The sequence below is a fragment of the Ursus americanus genome, chromosome 25, assembly GCF_024610735.1.
Source record: "Ursus americanus isolate L20-20 chromosome 25, mUrsAme1.1.p, whole genome shotgun sequence".
Taxonomy (NCBI): domain Eukaryota; kingdom Metazoa; phylum Chordata; class Mammalia; order Carnivora; family Ursidae; genus Ursus; species Ursus americanus.
The window spans coordinates 10948586-10966638 of NC_142151.1; the positions used below are offsets into that span (position 1 = coordinate 10948586).

Sequence of the window (18053 nt, forward strand, 5' to 3'; positions counted from 1 at the left end):
AGCAACAACAAATTCATGTAATGTAATTCTTCATCTCAGTAGCTTGAATAAAGATCTAGGAAACTGTGAAAAATTGTGTAAATTTATTCTCAGAGCATTTGGTCTTTGATGGTGATGCAAAGTAAGAAATCCTAATTAATCTCTGAATACTTCTTCCATGTCCTTACTTCCAAATTCTAAATGAGTTACATACCATTGGAGGCTGAGTGGCTTAATTGAATTTCAGATAGAGAAATCTTTCATTCCTTTCTCTTTACCCTCCAATCTGTTCCACTGAGGCATGCTGTTGAATCAGTTGTGAATACGACCAGTATTACACTCCTAGGCTTGGACACACCATTTATGTGGCTAAGCAACGTCATGTAAAAATTGTTTAGTTTCTTGACTTCTTAGACAAGTTATTTAAATGAAGATAGAAGTCATTTAAAATTTTATCAAGCAACTTAAAACATATGTTTGATGGGAAGGAAAATGTATCCATATGAATTTATAATGCATAAAAAAGTTAGTTTTTCTTTAATTATTTTATTTTATTGTGAGGGACCTTTAAGGACAAAGGGATTCTCTGCTGCATATATATTTTACTGCATCATCACAACTGGCACTGCTTATGCCCTTCTTAAGCATGAAGGCACACGTTCCATTTCTTTCAATATTAAACCTGAAACAAAATATTTACCGAACCTCATGAAAAATAACTATGCACAGCCTAAAATATGTAACTTTGGTGACCATGTTTCGAAATGTGCAATGAAAAAGGAGTAGAGAGAGTGAAATGAACTGCTTCTCTCCTCTTCAGCCTCCAAACTTCACTTCAGGATGGTGGTGTGAAGAAACAAGCACCAAGGAACTTCACTGCAGTAACAACAAAGAATCCTGGAACTTGTTGCTGTTTTATACTGTAATAGACTTTGAAAAGCACTTGGCATAGGATTAGATTCTTCCTTTTATACATAAGAATAAAATTAAGTACATAAATATAGTTAGCCATTTAAAGATCATATACAGGGAGAGTATAACTGAAATTTTATTGACCTCCCCCCACATACATTTAAAAAATTGGTCTAAAGGCTGAGGTAGAGGTTCACTCATCCATATTTTGAAACCATTAGCATAGGAAGAGTGAAATAGGTATTCTGCACTTGATGAACTATGAAACATGTAAATACTCATAAATAAAATATCTAGAAAGGATTTTCTAAATTCTTATTTTAGGTTATATAAAACGTATGAAATTGAAAATTCAAAATGAGGAAAAGAAAAATAGAATGTTGAGTTATGACGGATTTCTGGTTACATGGCAATTAAAATGCTTTTAGCACTTCATTTTTGGGGAACTTCGTAGCACTGGTGTACACTTTCTTAACCTTCAAAATTTTATCCTGTTTATTTCCAAAACATACGTCCATTTCTGTGACTACCCTAGTGGCAACTGTGATGGGCTTACTTATGTCCCCCCAGAATTCAGATGTTTAAGACCTAACCCCTAGTAGCTCAGAATATAACCATATTAAGAGATGAAGCATTTGAAGAGGTGATTAAGTTAAAAAGAGGTCTTTAGAGCCCTAATCCAATGTTACTGGTGTCCTCGTAAGAAGAAATTTGAACAAGATAGGCATGTGGACAGAGGGAAGACCATGTGAAGACACAGAGGGAGTAGATTTTCCCTACGAGCCAAAGAGAGAGGCTTCAGAGGAAATCAACCCTCCCGACACCTTGATCTTGGATTTCTAGTCTCTAGAACTGTTGTCTGCACTGTCTAGTCTGTGATATTTGCTACAGTAGCCTTAGCAAACCAATACATCATCTTTAACCAACTGCTAGTTTTTACTTCTTCCTCATCTTTTATTTTTAAGTGGGACTTTATATAATATATAATATCATGTCAAACTGCCAGTATTTTCTCTAAAGAAAATACTGTAAGTATTAGGTTTGGTAGTCAGAAAGTTTAATTTATGTCATACTTTTTCTTACATTTTTTAAGTCGGCTATATTATTATCCTCAAATCATTGTGTGTGTATTTTCACCCTAATTGGATATAAATACAATGATAACAGAAGGCTCTCTATTTTTAGAAAGTCCTGCCATATCTTTATCAGGTCATATGCCTCATATAATATCTAGCACAGAATTAGTAGATGCTGAAAAAATTGTAGCTAGAGGCTCCTTTCACAGGGAACTCAATATTCTTTCTTTTCCTTTCTCCTCTCTGAAGTTGGAAAAAGCCAAATATTTGAAAAACGAAAATGGAGTGGAGGGGTATAGTCAGTTCTTCAAGCTAAGGAACATAGAGAAGTTCAAAAATTTTAAATAAAGATCGTCTAGAGCATTCAATTTCTCTTTCTCACTCATTCCCTTCCATTTCAGGCCACCAATGTGCATGGTAAGTATAGGCTTGAGTACACTTTCTCAGACTCCCTTATCAATGACAGTCCAAAGCACCAACAAACAGAGGCAAAACCCCAAGTGGAAAGAGGCAAGGATCAAACCAATTAGATTTTTATATAGTCTCAGAAAAAAAGAACACTTGTGGTACACATGTGGTATATACAGTCCAATTTACCATATAGAAGTAGATATTGATATTTGATGACAAACCCTCACTAAGGACTGTATATCTGTTTAAAGGTTCTCTTTGGCATCTATATATATTGACGGTCTTCTGGGGAGATAATGTGGAGGGAACTATAGACTTAGAATCCTTACCATGCTTAACACATTTAATAACAAATGTTATTAAGGCTTACCAATTGTTGAATGCATCTCCATTTGCCCACATCCAAGGTGCACTTGCATTTGGCTTCTTTAGTCCAATCCAATATGAAGAGGGTCCCAGATCAGGCATCAAAGATTCCTTTTATGAAACACAGGGTGCTGTAATGGATGTCTCCTAGTTTTCTCATTCTCACTACCTCCAGTGCTATGGTCCTTCTTTGGGCCCATTATTCTCTTGCTAGGGTTATTGCAATAGCCTTGTAACATGGCACTTTACTTTTATATTTGCCACTCACTAGCTCATCACAGCAAAGAGAATGATTCTTTCAAAACTTAAGTCAGATCGTGTCTCACTTGTGTTCATAGTTCTGCAATATTTCCCTATTTTACTTGGAGGAAAACCAAAGTATTTATTAGGGCCTCCAAGACCCTAATCATCCACATCTTTCACTCACTCCCTCATTCTAGACACATTGGCTGATTTTTTTTTTCTGTTCCTTTAATAGTCCAGGTATATACCTACCATAAGGTCCATGTTCCAGATATTTCTTCTTCCTGGAAAGTTTATCCCCTTGATATTCCTCTAACTCTTTCTACTCTACAGTTTTGCTCAGTATCATCACCTCAATAAGACCATCTTACTTGCAGCCTACCCACTAAGAACACTCAGAATATCACTTTTGCATATCTATACCATATCATATACACATATTATATACATAAATCATATATATGTGTATCAGAATTTACTAACATCTAATATACTATGTAATTTACATGGTGGTTATGATTCTTTTTCATTCTCTGTCTCTCCCTCTGGGATGTAAGCTCCATAAAGGCAAAGACCTTTGTTTTGTTGGCTCATATATATCACACCCTTGAAGTATACTTGTCATATAATGGCTACTCAACAAATTAAATGCGATTTATATTGCAAAGGAGAAATCTAGCCACTTCATTCTTGGAGTTGAATATGGCCAGAGATCCACGATAGGCTATGCAGTTTGCTTGGCCATCTCTCCAAGTTTTTCCATGTTCAGACTGAAAGAAGCAATTATTATTAATTTGGTTCCAGCCTTGTGGACATACGGTTTCATCCTCAGAGCATGTATTGTCTTTAAATATCCTTGGATTTTTAACTAAAATTAACACGGTGGTAGAAAAAAAAAATGAAGAAGGTGTAAGAGAAAGGAAGGGTCTTACCTTCAGGGTAAAAGTTATATTTCAGATTGAGAAAATGTATTTTACTTCCATAGTCAATTCAAATGATTTAACTTCGAACGTCAACTCAGAAAGAGAAAAGATCAAGAACATAGCATGAAAGAAATCAGCATTGAAGAATGCAGGTATATGCATTATTTAATATAGCAACAGTAGACAAATAAACGAAAAAACTCAGTCATTTCTAGCCAGTTCCCTCCCATTTTTTTATACTACTGACATTTTCTCTAGTCATCCATTTCCTTCCCTATAATTTACTAAGATGTCTGGGACATGACTCACTGTAAATAAACCAATTGTCTGTATCCATAACCTCAGAGGGCTGCTTCCTATTGTTGACTTAATTGAGACTAGTTTGTCTTTCAAGAACACTTTTCCCCAGAAGTTAAAGTTGTTCGTTTGTTTTTAAACACAGAACAATGCTCTTTGCATTTTTTTCCTAAAAAAGTTTGAAATTTTACTATCTTTCTCCTATCCACTTTTTACTTTCCAACTTACTGCAACTAGACAGATGAAGTTACTTGTTAAGGTATAGCCCTGCAAAAAGCGAGGCTCGCCAAAAGGACACCTCTTCACAGTTCAGATAAATGACTAGTTCATAGTCAAGCCTAAGAATGAGAGTCTTCAAACAATACAAGAAACCAGCAGTGTAGGACTATTCACATGAGCCCTGGTATAAAAGCCAAGTGGAAAAATCAGGTCACCAAAATTACCTGAAAGTATCAAGTTCAAAATGATTTTAAAGTTTCAAATTTAAATGAACAGTTAGTACAAAACTTAAGTATTTGGTTTAGATCTTGGGTTACCAGGAAAACAAGTTTTGTCATTCATTCATTTATTCATTCATTCAACAACTACCAGTTGAGCTTCTGTCATGTGCCAGACATTTCTGTGGTCTAGAAATACAACAGTGTAGGGGCACCTGGGTGGCACAGCAGTTAAGCGTCTGCCTTTGGCTCAGGGCGTGATCCCGGCGTTCTGGGATCGAGCCCCACATCAGGCTCCTCCGCTGTGAGCCTGCTTCTTCCTCTCCCACTCCCCCTGCTTGTGTTCCCTCTCTCGCTGGCTGTCTCTATCTCTGTCGAATAAATAAATAAAATCTTAAAAAAAAAAAGAAATACAACAGTGTACATAACATACTAAAAAATCCAAAAAATTTTTGGTATCCAAAAAATTTTGGAATCCAAATTCCAAAAAATTTTTATGGGACTTGTATGTCCACTAAATTATATAGTTTGTCATAAAATATATCAGAGTAAAGGGGATTAGGATTATTGGTAGAAAGGCTTGCAATTTTAATTCAGTAGCCAGGATAGGATTCAACCAGAGGGTGATTTTACCAAAACTTGAGGGTGGTGAACTAGCGAGGGATACGCATGTATAGGAGAAGATCTTCCCTAGCAAAGAGAAGAAACAGTACAAGGGACCAAGATGAAGTGCCTGGCCTTTTCTCAAAATAGTGAGGATGCCTGTATGACTGAAGAAGACTGAGTGAAGGGGCAGGGGTAGGAGATGAGATCACAAAAGTAATTGGGTGACTGGATCCAACAGAGCCTTGTAGACCATCAGCAAGATTTTGGCATTACTCCAAGTGAATAAACAACCATTGCAGCATTCTAACAGATTTGTTTTTGAAAATTTGTTTAAAATATATTATAGAAGTGTACTGTCCAGTATGGTAACCACTAGCTACACATGGTCAATCCAACTCCAAATGTAAGTATAAGACACACACTGAACATCAAAAACTTGGTACAAGAAATTTTTAAAATATCATTAGTAATATATTGATACATGGTGAAATGATAATATATTGACTATACTGATATTAACCTAAAATTGTCAGGACGCAATAACTAAGCAAAAGCATTTTTTAATCAAAGAATTGAGATTCAGGGTATATAGATTTGAGTGGCAATCCAAATAACATCCCACTAGGGAGCAGAAGTCAGGAGTTTTTAAAGACAAAAAGGGAAAGTTCGTTTATATTGTTTACAAAGAATTTTGATTAGTGCTGGTAGCAGAAAACTAATCTTGTCTAAGCAGAATTGGTGGCTAAGGCTTTCAGGGAGCCAAAGTCCATTAGTGTAGCAAATTGCAGGAGCTCTTGCACAGTCTTTGTAATATTTGGGGTTTGGCCTGGTTCAAAAGTTCAACTGAACGCGCATAAGGCCCACCTCCTTAATGGCCTCTTGGATACATTTTAAAACACCTTGACATAAATGACTCCATTTTATTTTATTCTTCACACTGGGTTAAATAAAAAAATACAAGAAAACCATTTTGTTTTTTACTTTTCTCAATGTAGCTTCTAAAATCTAAATGACATTTGTGGCTCACATTTTTTCACTGGACAACTTTGCTCTATGAGGTAAAGGGTGGAAGAGGGACGAACATTTAGAAAAGAGGATGTTGGTTAGGTACAGGGTGTAACAGTAGAAGTGGTGAAAAGTACACCGATTCTATTTATATTTTGAAAGAACGGGAAGAATTTGCTGATTATGGGCAGGGGGCATGGGAGAGGGAAAAAAGAGTCAAATATGACTATAAGGTTGGTTTGAAAATTGGAAAGACAAAGTTGCATTTCCTGAAATAAGGAAGACCACAGATAGAAGGGGTTATGAGAGAGAGCCAGACTAATATTTCAGCTTGGACAATGTTATGTTTGAGAAGTTTATTAGACAGTCCAGTAGGTGGATCTAAAAATTTAAAATTCAGAGAAGAAACCCGGATTGGAAATGTGTATTTGGAGGTCATCAGAATTTATGTGACAAAGTTGTAAGTATAGTTCAGATTGCCAAGGGTACAAGGGTAGATAAAGAAGAGACCTGCTCAGGGACTGAGCCCCAGGGCACCCCCAAAATTAAGACATCAGGGAGAAAGGAAAGAGTAAGCAAAGGAAAGCTGGAAGAAGCAACAAGTTAGGTAGAAAACAAACCATGGGAGAATGGTGTCTTGGAAGCCAAATGAAGAAATTATTTCCAGGGGAAGAGACTGCTGAATGCTGCAAAGAGGTCAAATAAGATGAAAACTGAGAAGGTTCTGGATTTAACAACACGGAAGTTGCCAATGAACTTGAAAGACAAATTCGGTAGAAGAAAAAGGAAGTGGACCCTGATCAGAGTAGATTAACAGAAAATGGGAAGATAGAAATTAGAAGAACTTGGCCAAAAATTTTTTTCAAAGAGGTTGCTGTAACAGAAGAAAAAAGAAAGAAATTGGTAGCTAAAGAAAGAGTGAGCGCTAATCAATTTTTTTTTTTAAGGTAGGGAAGATATCACCATAATATACTGCTGATGGGGATGTTTCTTTCAGTTGCACATGGAAAAGTTATATAGTAGGAGAGAGAGAGGAGTATTATTAGAGTCATATAACTGATCGAGTGAGAGGCTATAGAAACTAGTGTAGAACATGAATACTTCAGCTATAGTACCAGGATTCTAGACAGAGTATATTCCTGGTAGAGATAGAGGTAAGAAAGCAGGTGTGGTCATTAGAATATTTGGAAGTTTTCTAGTAATTGTTATAATTTATGAGGTAAAATTGAAAGCAAAAATATAGACTTGAGAGTGAAGATGAGGAAAGAGGCATTAAAGTTCTGGAGAAAAAGGAGAAACTATAACATAATCATCAATGGGAGTAACAGTTACTGCACTAGGGAAAGGCGATACAAATGCTAGTCCCCACGCCACTTCTTTTGAACTCTGTCACATGTACACCTGGTGTGATTCTCTGACACTCTTGTTCCTTCTTTCATCTGAGGCACTCGCTCATAAACGCTTACTTGACCTTAAGTTTCTGCACAAATGTCTTTCCCGTCACAAAGTTTTGTTTGACCACCAAAAACCAATTTATAATCTCCTCTTCCTCTTCAAATTGAACATACTTCTATTTAGCAAGTATTTTATTGTTACTATTTGCTTATGTGCTTGTTTCCTCTGTCAAAGATTAATTCATTTCAGTCTAACATCCCCCCTCTTTTTTTTTTTTTTTCATTTTGGTAGCATCATCACCTAGTACTATGCCCAAAGTTCAATAGATATTTAAAGAATAATCTTTTTATGGGGCGCCTGGCTGGCTCAGTTGGTAAAGCATGCAATTCTTCACTTCAGGGGTGTGAGTTCAAGCCCCATATTGGGTGTAGAGATTAATAAATAAATAAATAAATAAACTTAAAAAAAAAGACTAATCTTTCTAGAAGGCAAAGCAGGTAACTAGCTTGGAAAAGCAATTAGATGCTTTGGGAGAATGCTTTCTGATTCTAATTATTCAATGTTAGGGAAGAACAGGCTAGTCATTGGTATCAGACTGAAGCAATGATAACACAATTAACATATTTTTAGCAGAAACTGCCTACTTACAATTTCTAGGAAATCCTAACATTGCCCAAAGAAGAAAAGCGATGCCTCCACATATCATACTTGACATGACTAGCATTTTCTTCGTTACTATACCTAAGGAAGATGCATGTCCTTGTTTATATTCTAGAGAAAAAAAACAAGCAATCAAACAGAAAACTCAAGTAAGGTTTACCTTTTTCTCTATCTTCTATACGTGCTACTCTTCACAACACAGCAATTAATATTGGGAAAGTGAGAAAGGGTACTCAGAGCTAACTTCTCAGCAGCAAGAGCCCCAGAAGTGCTTTGGCTCCACTTTTTAGTGCCATTTCTGAAAACTATTTTACTTACTCACTTTTCCTGCCTTGGGTCCAGAATAGAAAACCAAACTTAATCCTGGGCTTTTTTTATTGTTGCCTCTTCCAAGGGGGAAAAATCTGGTGGAGAGGGTTTATCCACCATTTCTTTGAAGTCTTTATTAATGAATAGTGCTTTTATTTACGGGCAGATTATAGACCATTAAAAACAGAAGTGCTGAGGACGCAATCTGGGATCAAGAAAGGATGCTAGGAAAATCAGGGGAGGCTCAGTTTCTGTACCCGAAGACAATCTCTGTGGCCCCTCCTTACCTGGCCTCTTGACCTTCTCCTCCACAGCCTCCATCCCATCCCTTCTCTCAATCCCATCTCCCTCCATCTCCAAAGCTCACAGACAAGGCTCTTCTGTTACGAGGCTGAAACAGTAATGGCTTCCAGGCAAGCACCAACCGCTACCCTTGTTCCAGGGGTGTGGGCTCAACAGCCTGGGATTGGCTGGACCACAGAGACGACTCGGAGAATTCAGTCTCTGATTGGCTCCTTACCCCCCATCGGTCAACTCCTCAAAGCTGAGCAGGGAGAGGCCCATACTCCTCATAGTGGGTGCCTTGCTGTGTAACCTGTAATATGGAGCTAGTATCTTTTTTATGCTTTCTTAAACTTTCATACTTCTAAGTTTGAATGGGCTTCCAACATTGTATTTTTTGCATTTGGAATGTCATGAAATATCTCTGAGAAACCCTTTTATTTAAAATTTTTTTCGTGGATATAACTTCTCCGGGACATCTCCATCCTTTTCATCACAACCACATCCCTTATTTTTGTTGATGATTGACTTCAGAATTCCTCAGCTGCATATCTAGAGTCTCTCCAAAAGTCGAAGTATCAATATACTCATGCACAGCTATTTCTTTCTACTTGTCTATTTTCTTTCTTTTTTTTTTTTTAATTATTTATTCATTTGAGAGAGAGAGAGAGACAGAGAGAGAGCACAAGCAGAGGGAGAGGGAGAGGGAAATGCAGACTCCCTGCTGAGCTATGAGCCTGACGTGGGGCTCAATCCTAGGACCCTGAGAGCATGACCTGAGCAGAAGGCAGACACTTAACCATCTGAACCACCCAGGTGCTCCTCTCCTTGTCTAATTTCTATTTGACTTTGACCTCCAGCATTACCACTTTTTGTTTCTTTGCTGCATTTTAATCATTATTGACCAGTTCTCTATTTCGATTACTTATTTTTGTAAAATATCACATGAATTTATCACTGTGAGATGAAGAGGTAACATAACTTTACACTTGATTGTCTATGTGCTAACTAAAGACAGATGCTAACTAAAGACGAATCAATCATTGACAGACTTACAAGAATGTGACATGACTATCATTGAACACAATGCATATCTGTTTTATACATAGTGACTTGGCTGAAAAACTAGCAGTGAACTTTGTGCTTTATACAATTAGAGTAAATATACTGTAAATATATTATAAATATGCATAAGTATACTATAAAACTAAAATTTGAGACATGTAGCTGGAGCATGTGTCATTTAATTAAACCAGGGCAAATGAAATTTGTGCAGACCATAAAAAATAATGCACAATCACCCCCAACATATTCATACGTTCTCTTGCAAGGTACATATAAAAATAAAAGTATACGCACGCATATTTATAAACATACATCATGTACATATATACTTATGCATATGTTATGGGCTGTCTGTGTACTTATAAAATGCATATATTGAAACCCCCTAATGTGATGTTACGGGAAGATAAGATCTTTGAAAGGTAATTGGATTTAGATGAGGTAATGGAGGTAGAGCTCCCATAATGGAGTGTGTGTGTGTATGTATGTGTGTATTTCCTACCCATGCTTATTTTTGTCTACTCAATCTGATGATTAGGGCACATTGAAGATTCATTGCTACAATGTGGACATTATGCTAAATATTGGTGGGAATGTAAAATGGCGCAGCTGCTATGGAAAACAGTATGGTGGTTCCTCAAAAAATTAAACACCAAATTGTTGTATGATCCAGCAATTCTATTTCTGGGTATATGCTCTCAAAGAATTAAATGCAGGATTTTGAAGAGATATTTATAAACCTCATGTTCATAACAGCAGTATTCATGATAGCCAAGAGGTGAAAGCATCCCAAGGATCCATTGATGGATGAATGAAGAAAAGGTGATCTATACATACAATGGAATATTCCTTAGCTTTAAAAAGGCAGAAAATTCTGACAACATGGATGAACCTTAACAACATAATACTAAGTGAAATAAGCCAGTCACGAAAAAACAAACACTGTATGACTCCAGTTATTATGAGGGTCCTGAGTAGTCAAATTCATAGAGACAAAAATAGAATGATAGTTGCCAGGGACTGGGGGTAAGAAGAGTTGTTGTTTAAGGGGTGTAAAGTTTCAGTTTTGCAACCTGAGAAGAGTTCCGGAAACTGGTTGCACAACAATGTGAATGTACTTAACACCACTAAACTGTACTCTTCAAAGGAGTTAAGACAGGAAATTTTATATTATGTATATTTAGCCACATTTTTAAAGACTAGTATCCAAGAGGCTCTAGGCGATGAAACCCTAAGTGAGAATCTATAGAACTCCCAAAAATGAGGAGTAAGGGAAGTATCTCCCAGCTCGAGAAATCTCTCTGATGGGAAGTAAGAAGCAGTTAAATAGGTGATTTCTTAAAAAAAAAAAAAAATCAAAAACCCACAAAGTCTCAATAAGGAAGCCATCAGCAGCACATGGCTGTGCCTCTTTTTCTTCAGTTTTCTTCCCCTATATGGGGTCAGAAGAAAAAGCACATCCCATTTTCTGTAGGCTACCAGGTCTGGAATAGTACAGGCTGGAGGACGGTAGTGGTTTTAAATTGAGTTTTACGTTTGAGTAGAAGAATTTGGAGTTTTGGGATTATGCTGGATATAATAATTTCTGAAATGAGACTATTCCTATTACTGAAAAGAACCACAAAAGCTATGAGACCGACCCCAAACTATCCAGGTGTGGAGAACTAAAAGTCTCAGAGAGCTTAATGGAATGAAAGAAGAAAGTTCTGTGTGTCCATACAGAGCTACAGTCCTTAGAAAACACCAGATCCCCTTGTTTGCCTATCCTCTGATCCCTGCCTGTGGGTTCTTCCCATTTTCATAAACATGGCTGAAGGTTGTGGGTTAATGGTTCTTCCATTAACCCTCAATAAATGGGGATCAGTTGCTGTTAGGTGGGAAGGGAGGGACACAGAATCTTAAGAAATATCCCAGCCATACAAATTGCTTTTTAAATAAATAGATTTCCAGGAATCTCATGGCTGAGTTTTTCTTCTATTTATTTCATTAACTCTTCTTTAAGGAAGTGTTTTCAGATTTTTTTCAGAATGTACTGTATATTTTAAAACTTTTTCCTCATTTTGCTCATGTTTCTAGGATTTGATTTTGAGATGAGTTACTTCAGGATGAGTATTTAAATGTTTTAGATACAAAATAGAAAATATAAAACAATTATTAATAGCTATATTTTGTGAAATTTGGAATCCAGCTGCTTTGAAGTGTGGTAACCAAGAATATGGTGGTGCAGCAGGTGCTGGAGTGAGATTGGTAAAGAGAATGTTGCCAGGCAACTAACGCAACAAATATCTAGTGAGGAACCATCTAAATAGCGTCTGGGCTTGAGTTTGTTGCCTGGCAACATTTCCTTGGCCAATCTCACCCCCAGCAAGCACTGCACTGAGCTTACGGAGTACTTGTTCCCCACCAGATCTCCAGTTGCCTTGAGAAATAAAAAAAGGTGGAGATGTTTACTACTGGATAAAGATTCTGGTACATAAGCACATATGCTTCAGTTTTGTACTATTTTATTCCACTTGTTGTGGCAGCCTGGATTTCAAAGTTTGTGCTATGAAGTTTCTTTCCCTAGCAAACTGACTTGCAGACACTTCAGTGGCTATGTCCCTGCTTCATTCAGCCAGCTTTCTGTGATGTATGAAGGCCAGAGCCTAAAGTAGCAGGAAGCCATTCCATAAACACAAGGACTTTCCTGAGGCACTTCAGTCATTTGGAAAATATTAATTGGGCACTTAAATACTTGATTGAAACAATGAAAAAACATGGGACTGAGCAATGAGTGGTCAAGTGATAGGTGTACAGAGGGGTGGCGAGAACATACTGCAGGGTGGGTGGTCAGGATAAACCTTCCTTCTTACTGAAAGAATTTTTGCAACTTGTACATATTTGTCTCCATTTTTCTAGCCAACCCACTCCTTGGGCTTATGTATGGGGTGACCAGATTTAGCAAATTAAAATATAGAATTCCCAGTCAAATTTAAATTTCAGACCAACAGCAAATAATGCGAATGCTACAAATGAAAACATTGTGGGAGGCCTATTACACTGAAAATAAATGATTTTCAATCCAAATTTCAAATTTAACTAGAGATCTTACATTTTTTCTGACCACCCTACTTAGGTCACAACACGTTTTCTTATCTTTTAAATTGGTAAGTGCTCTAGGGCTTGGTTTGGGATTTTTCTCGATTCTCTGCTTATGCCTGTCTGGGAACCCTTAGGGAGTGATCCAGCTCTGGGGACTGAGGATAGGAGAGAAATGTGCAACAAAGGAAAGACAGATTGCTGCCCTTTCAAGGGCAGAAAGGACTAAAGAAAGGAAAAGTGGAAAAAGACAACCTGAGACCTGAAGAATCTAGTGCAGGCTATATATTTGGAAGGTGAAAGAAACAGCAAAGAAACATTCATGAAGACACAGGATGTGTGTCAGGCAAGTAGCCACTGTGAATAATTAGAGTTTCATTTAGCAGAGCATGTCTGGCAGCCAGTGTAAATACGATCAGTATGTTTTCCAGTCTTTCCCCCAGGAGTATAGAAACATTTCTGTTTCATTTCCATCTGTAATGAGTCCCCCGGTGGCCTGAGAGGGAGACTTTTGTTCCTTAGGGGAGACATTTCCAGATGGGACTTCATGTCATCTGCACGGTGACTACTGTTCATGTACCCCAGTCCTTCATCGTTTTCAAACTTTCAGCATCTAGTGAGGTCTGTAAAGTGTCTGCAGCTGGGTGTTACATACCCTTGTGTCTGTAGCAATCAGGAGTTCTATGCTCTCATATAAACCCACAATCTACCACAATCTACCTTTAGCAACTTGTTAAAAGCTTTCCCCTAATTCTTTATAATAGTTTATATGAGTTGAGTATTTATCCCAAGTAAGCAAGCCCTGTCTCTTTCCTCAGATGTTAGCTTAGTTGGCTGCCCTATGACCTCAGATCTCTGAGGAGTTGAAAAGAAGTTATAAATTTGCAGAAAGCAGGAATGACATTCTTTCCCGGTTTTCTGCATGCGAAGTGAAACTGAGTCTCTTCCTCCAGTGGCTGTTGTTCTAGTGATCCAGCCTCATAGCTGGATCACTTACAGGTTGAGGTGTTCATCAACTGCAGTGGAAAGAATGTCAGCCACACTTTAGAGTCAAGACGAGAATGAGAGGAGAGGATTAACTCATCCAATATGGATTTGCTTCAGGTTTAGCCCCTGTAAGTCTCCAAAGTAACTAGCTATAGGCGAGCACTTAAAACAGTCAATTTGGATAGCACGCCCAAGTAAGGACTCGCATGACAGGTTCTGACACATCTTATGGTTACAGACATAAGGAGTGGGCTGGTGGTTTCTGTGGTGAAAATACTGAGACAGCAGCATAGGGGAGAAGCAAGATTTCCCGGTGTTACATCATGACCAAAATGCTTAGAACATAGCTCTTCATAATGCCTGCAAAGAAGCTGCTCATTCCCCAGCCATACACCTAAAACACCCTTGTGCAGCATCAGAATCTTCTACCTGGAGGGGTGCCTGGGTGGCTCAGTCGGTTAAGCGTCTGGCTTCTACTCAGGTCATGATCTTGGGGTCCTGGGATGGAGCCCTACCTGGAGCCTGCCTGGAGCTGGCCTCGAGTCCCCGGTCTGGCTCTGTGCTCAGCAGGGAGTCTGCTTGAGATTCTTTCCCTCTCTCTGTGCCCCTCCCCCTGCTCATGCTCTTTCTGTCTCTCTCCCAAATAAATAAATAAAATCTTAAAAAAAAAAAATCTCCTACCTAAAGTCTGACACTCAGACTTGCCCAATTCCTGTGCATTGCCCCATAGTGTGACGGGTGAGAGGGAAGTTCAGCAACTGCTATTGGTTCTGCTTCTATGATACTGTCCCTCATACATGTTGTTTCAGAAACACTGGTGTAGATGTATTGCTTGACCATTAGCTCTTCTACATATGCTCGGTAGGTTTTATACGATGAGCAGTTGGGAGATCTCCAGTTCTGGCCATAGAACTGTGGCCAGTATCACATGAAGCCTCCTACAAAAAGATTGGTATAAAGGTTGAACAAAATTTATTAAAAAAAATAAACCCGACAAGATGAAACTTGAGGGACTCCAACTGATGGAGGCTTACTGCTTTTATTGTACCTGCCTGACAGGAAAACAAAAAACAAAAACAATCTTGTTATGGAATGATATCATTCATAATCTCAACTGTTTTTACATACAATGTCTGGCATTTGATAAAAAATTATGAGGCATCCTAAAGAAAAAAAAAAAAAGACTACATGGCCAAACACCAACTGACAAGCCAAATTAAAACAAACAAACAAAAAAACTGAGTTGCAAGTGCTTTCAGATACTGATAGCATTGGACAGGAAATTTGAAACAAAAATGGTTACTGTTTCAAGTAAAGAGAAAAAAAGAATAAAGAATTTCAGCAGCATGGAAATAATTCAAGAGTCAAATGAAAACTCTAGAACTGAAATAAATAATAACTGAAATTAAAAAGAATTTAATTAAGGATTAAGTGAGACCAAGATGGAATCCAAGAAATAAAAGTGTTTAAAAAGGAAGGAGTAGGGGCACCTGGGTGGCTCAGTGGGTCGTATCTGCCTTCTGCTCAGGTCATGATCTCTGGGTCCTGGGATTGAGCCCTGCATTGGGCTTCCTCCTCAGCAAGGAGTCTGGTTCTCTCTCTCTCTCCCTCTGCCCCTCCCCCACTGCTCGTTTTTTCTCTCTCTCTCTCTCTAAATAAAATCTAAAAAAAAAAAAAAAAAAAAAGGAAAAAGTAGCCACTGGCTTCAAATACTTCTAAGAAGGGAAAGCTAAGGAACTGCTATTGCTCCTGCATCCACGGTGCTGTCCCCTAGGAAATGCACCAGATAAACTACTCACTGGTAAGTTATGCTAATATATAAGAAATATTCAACGGATATAGTGAAAATATAATCTTTGTTGAACTTAATGAGATCCATTCTGCTGTTTTGTTAAATGGAAGAGAAGAATTCAGTTTGGACTGGATTGATGAGATGAAGGGACAAAGGGAGTAGGGGTGTGTGTGTGTGTGTGTGTGTGTGTGTGTGTGTGATATTTGAGAAACAGGAGAAAGTGGAGTTTTTATAAATTTGGGACACTGACTCAGACACAGATTTGTCTTCATTGCATTCAACGCATCAGATAGCACCATCATCATGGCTTTATAGGCAAGTTATTAATCTCCGTGGTAGTTCTTACAACATGCTTTTTCTGAGAAAGAAATTAATTTCAAGGCAAAGAAAGGGAGCCATGAATAACATCTTGGTGGACTTAATACATGGCCCACCACCCAAAAGCAGCTACCTTAGTAGAACAGAGAAATGACTTGAATGCTTTTTAAGATTTAATTGTGCTATAATCTGGGAGAAGGTCATTTAGGGGTTTGGAGAGCTCCCCAATAACCTATTCTATATGCTTTAAAACAGCATATATATGTTAGAATATGGTCAACTCCCAGGGTGCCTGGGTGGCTCAGTTGGTTAAGTGTCATGATCCTGGGGACTTGCTTCGGGCTCCTTGTTTGGTGGGAGCTTTCCCTTTCCCTCTGCCCCCCACCCCTCCATGCACTCTCTCTCTCATGCTCTGTCTAGAATAAATAACATCTTTTAAAAATATGGTAAACTCCCTATATCCAGAATATTGTTGTCCGGATTGTCTGTGAAATTGTCTGTGAAAGCAGAAGTAGCTATTCTGTGTATTACACCTGAGAGCTCATGTAATGAATTTTTGCTGCTTGTTTGCCAAACTAAGTTGGTGTGTTTGGACGTGCCAGACCCAAAAGTTGTAGTGTTTCTACCAGTAACACAATCATGGTTCTGTTAAATTGGAAATTGAGACAGGTCACTGTCGGTAATAGTGTTTCCTATGCCTCTAAAACAAGAGGTATAGTATTGTTCAAAGTGAAAGATTCAAATATTAAATACAACTTGAGTTGTGCCTACACAGTGGGACAAGCAGGATAGATAGTAACTGAAGTGTTTCCTTGTTCCCCCGTTCCCAAAAGAATAGGTCAGGTGAAAGCTGAGGTAGTCCTATATAAACGGGACTAAGAAGGACTCAAGTCCTATGAGATGGACGTGGGGGTCAAATTACGGTAAAGGTGCTGGAATAAGGTAAGGGAGATATGATATATATGGTATGAAAAGAAAGCTAGGATTCCAGTTTAGACCACATGTTCAGCTAAATGTGGAGATACTAGCAATGATTTTTTTGTAACTGAATTTTTCCACTTTCCTTCTACCCCACCCTGCTACCTTATATGAATTACATATGTGCTAGTTAATATTATAGGTTTGTGATAGTGAATGTTATGTGCCAACATGACTGCACTAAGATGCCCAGATACCTGATTAGAACATTATTTCTGGGTGTGTCTATGAGGGTGTCTCCAGAAGAGATTAGCATTTGAATCAGTAGACTCAATAAAGAAGGTTGTCCTCACCATTCTAGGTGGACATAATGTAATTTATTAAGTTCCTGAATAGAACTAAAAAAAAAAAAAAAAAGAGAGAGAGAGAGAGAGGAATGGCAAGTTCTCCCTCTTTCTCTCTGCTTGAGCTGAGATGTCCATATTCTCCTATACTTGGACATTAGAGCTGTTGGTTGTCAGGCTTTCAGACTCAGACAGAGACTTACATAATTACCCTCCCTCTCCCCCACTCCCCTCCAACCTTCAATTCTCAGACCTTAGGACTCGGACAATTACACCATCAAATTTCTTGGTTCTTCAGCTTTCAGATGGAAGACCATAGGACTTCGTGGCCTCCATAATCATGTAAGGCAATTCTAATAATAATACGAAGAAAAACATATTTATATATATATATATATATTCCATAATAATGATTATTTTCATATATATATATTCTTTTCTTTTACATTTTTTTGGTAATTTGAAACTATATTTTTAAATTTATTTTTTAATTATTATGTTCAATTAGCCAGCATATAGTACATCATTAGTTTTTGATGTAGTGTTCAGTGATTCATTAGTTGTGTATAACACCAGTACTCATCATGTGTCTTTCTTAATACCCATCACCCGGTTACCCCATCCTCCCACCCCCTCCCTTCTGTAACCCT

At 37.9% G+C, this 18053-nt stretch overlaps 1 protein-coding gene across 1 annotated transcript; it reads right to left on the reverse strand.

Moving 5' to 3' along the window:
* Nucleotides 1-546: 546 nt before the first annotated feature.
* On the reverse strand, nucleotides 547-8973 carry LOC148107757 (C-type lectin domain family 2 member F-like). The gene is made up of 5 exons (XM_087855405.1): nucleotides 8907-8973; nucleotides 8299-8391; nucleotides 3668-3855; nucleotides 2749-2855; nucleotides 547-661 (listed from the first exon to the last, which is right to left on the reverse strand). Exons 1-5 carry the CDS (start codon nucleotides 8971-8973, stop codon nucleotides 547-549), a joined length of 570 nt encoding a protein of 189 aa, XP_087711531.1.
* Between the last annotated feature and the right edge of the window lie 9080 nt (nucleotides 8974-18053).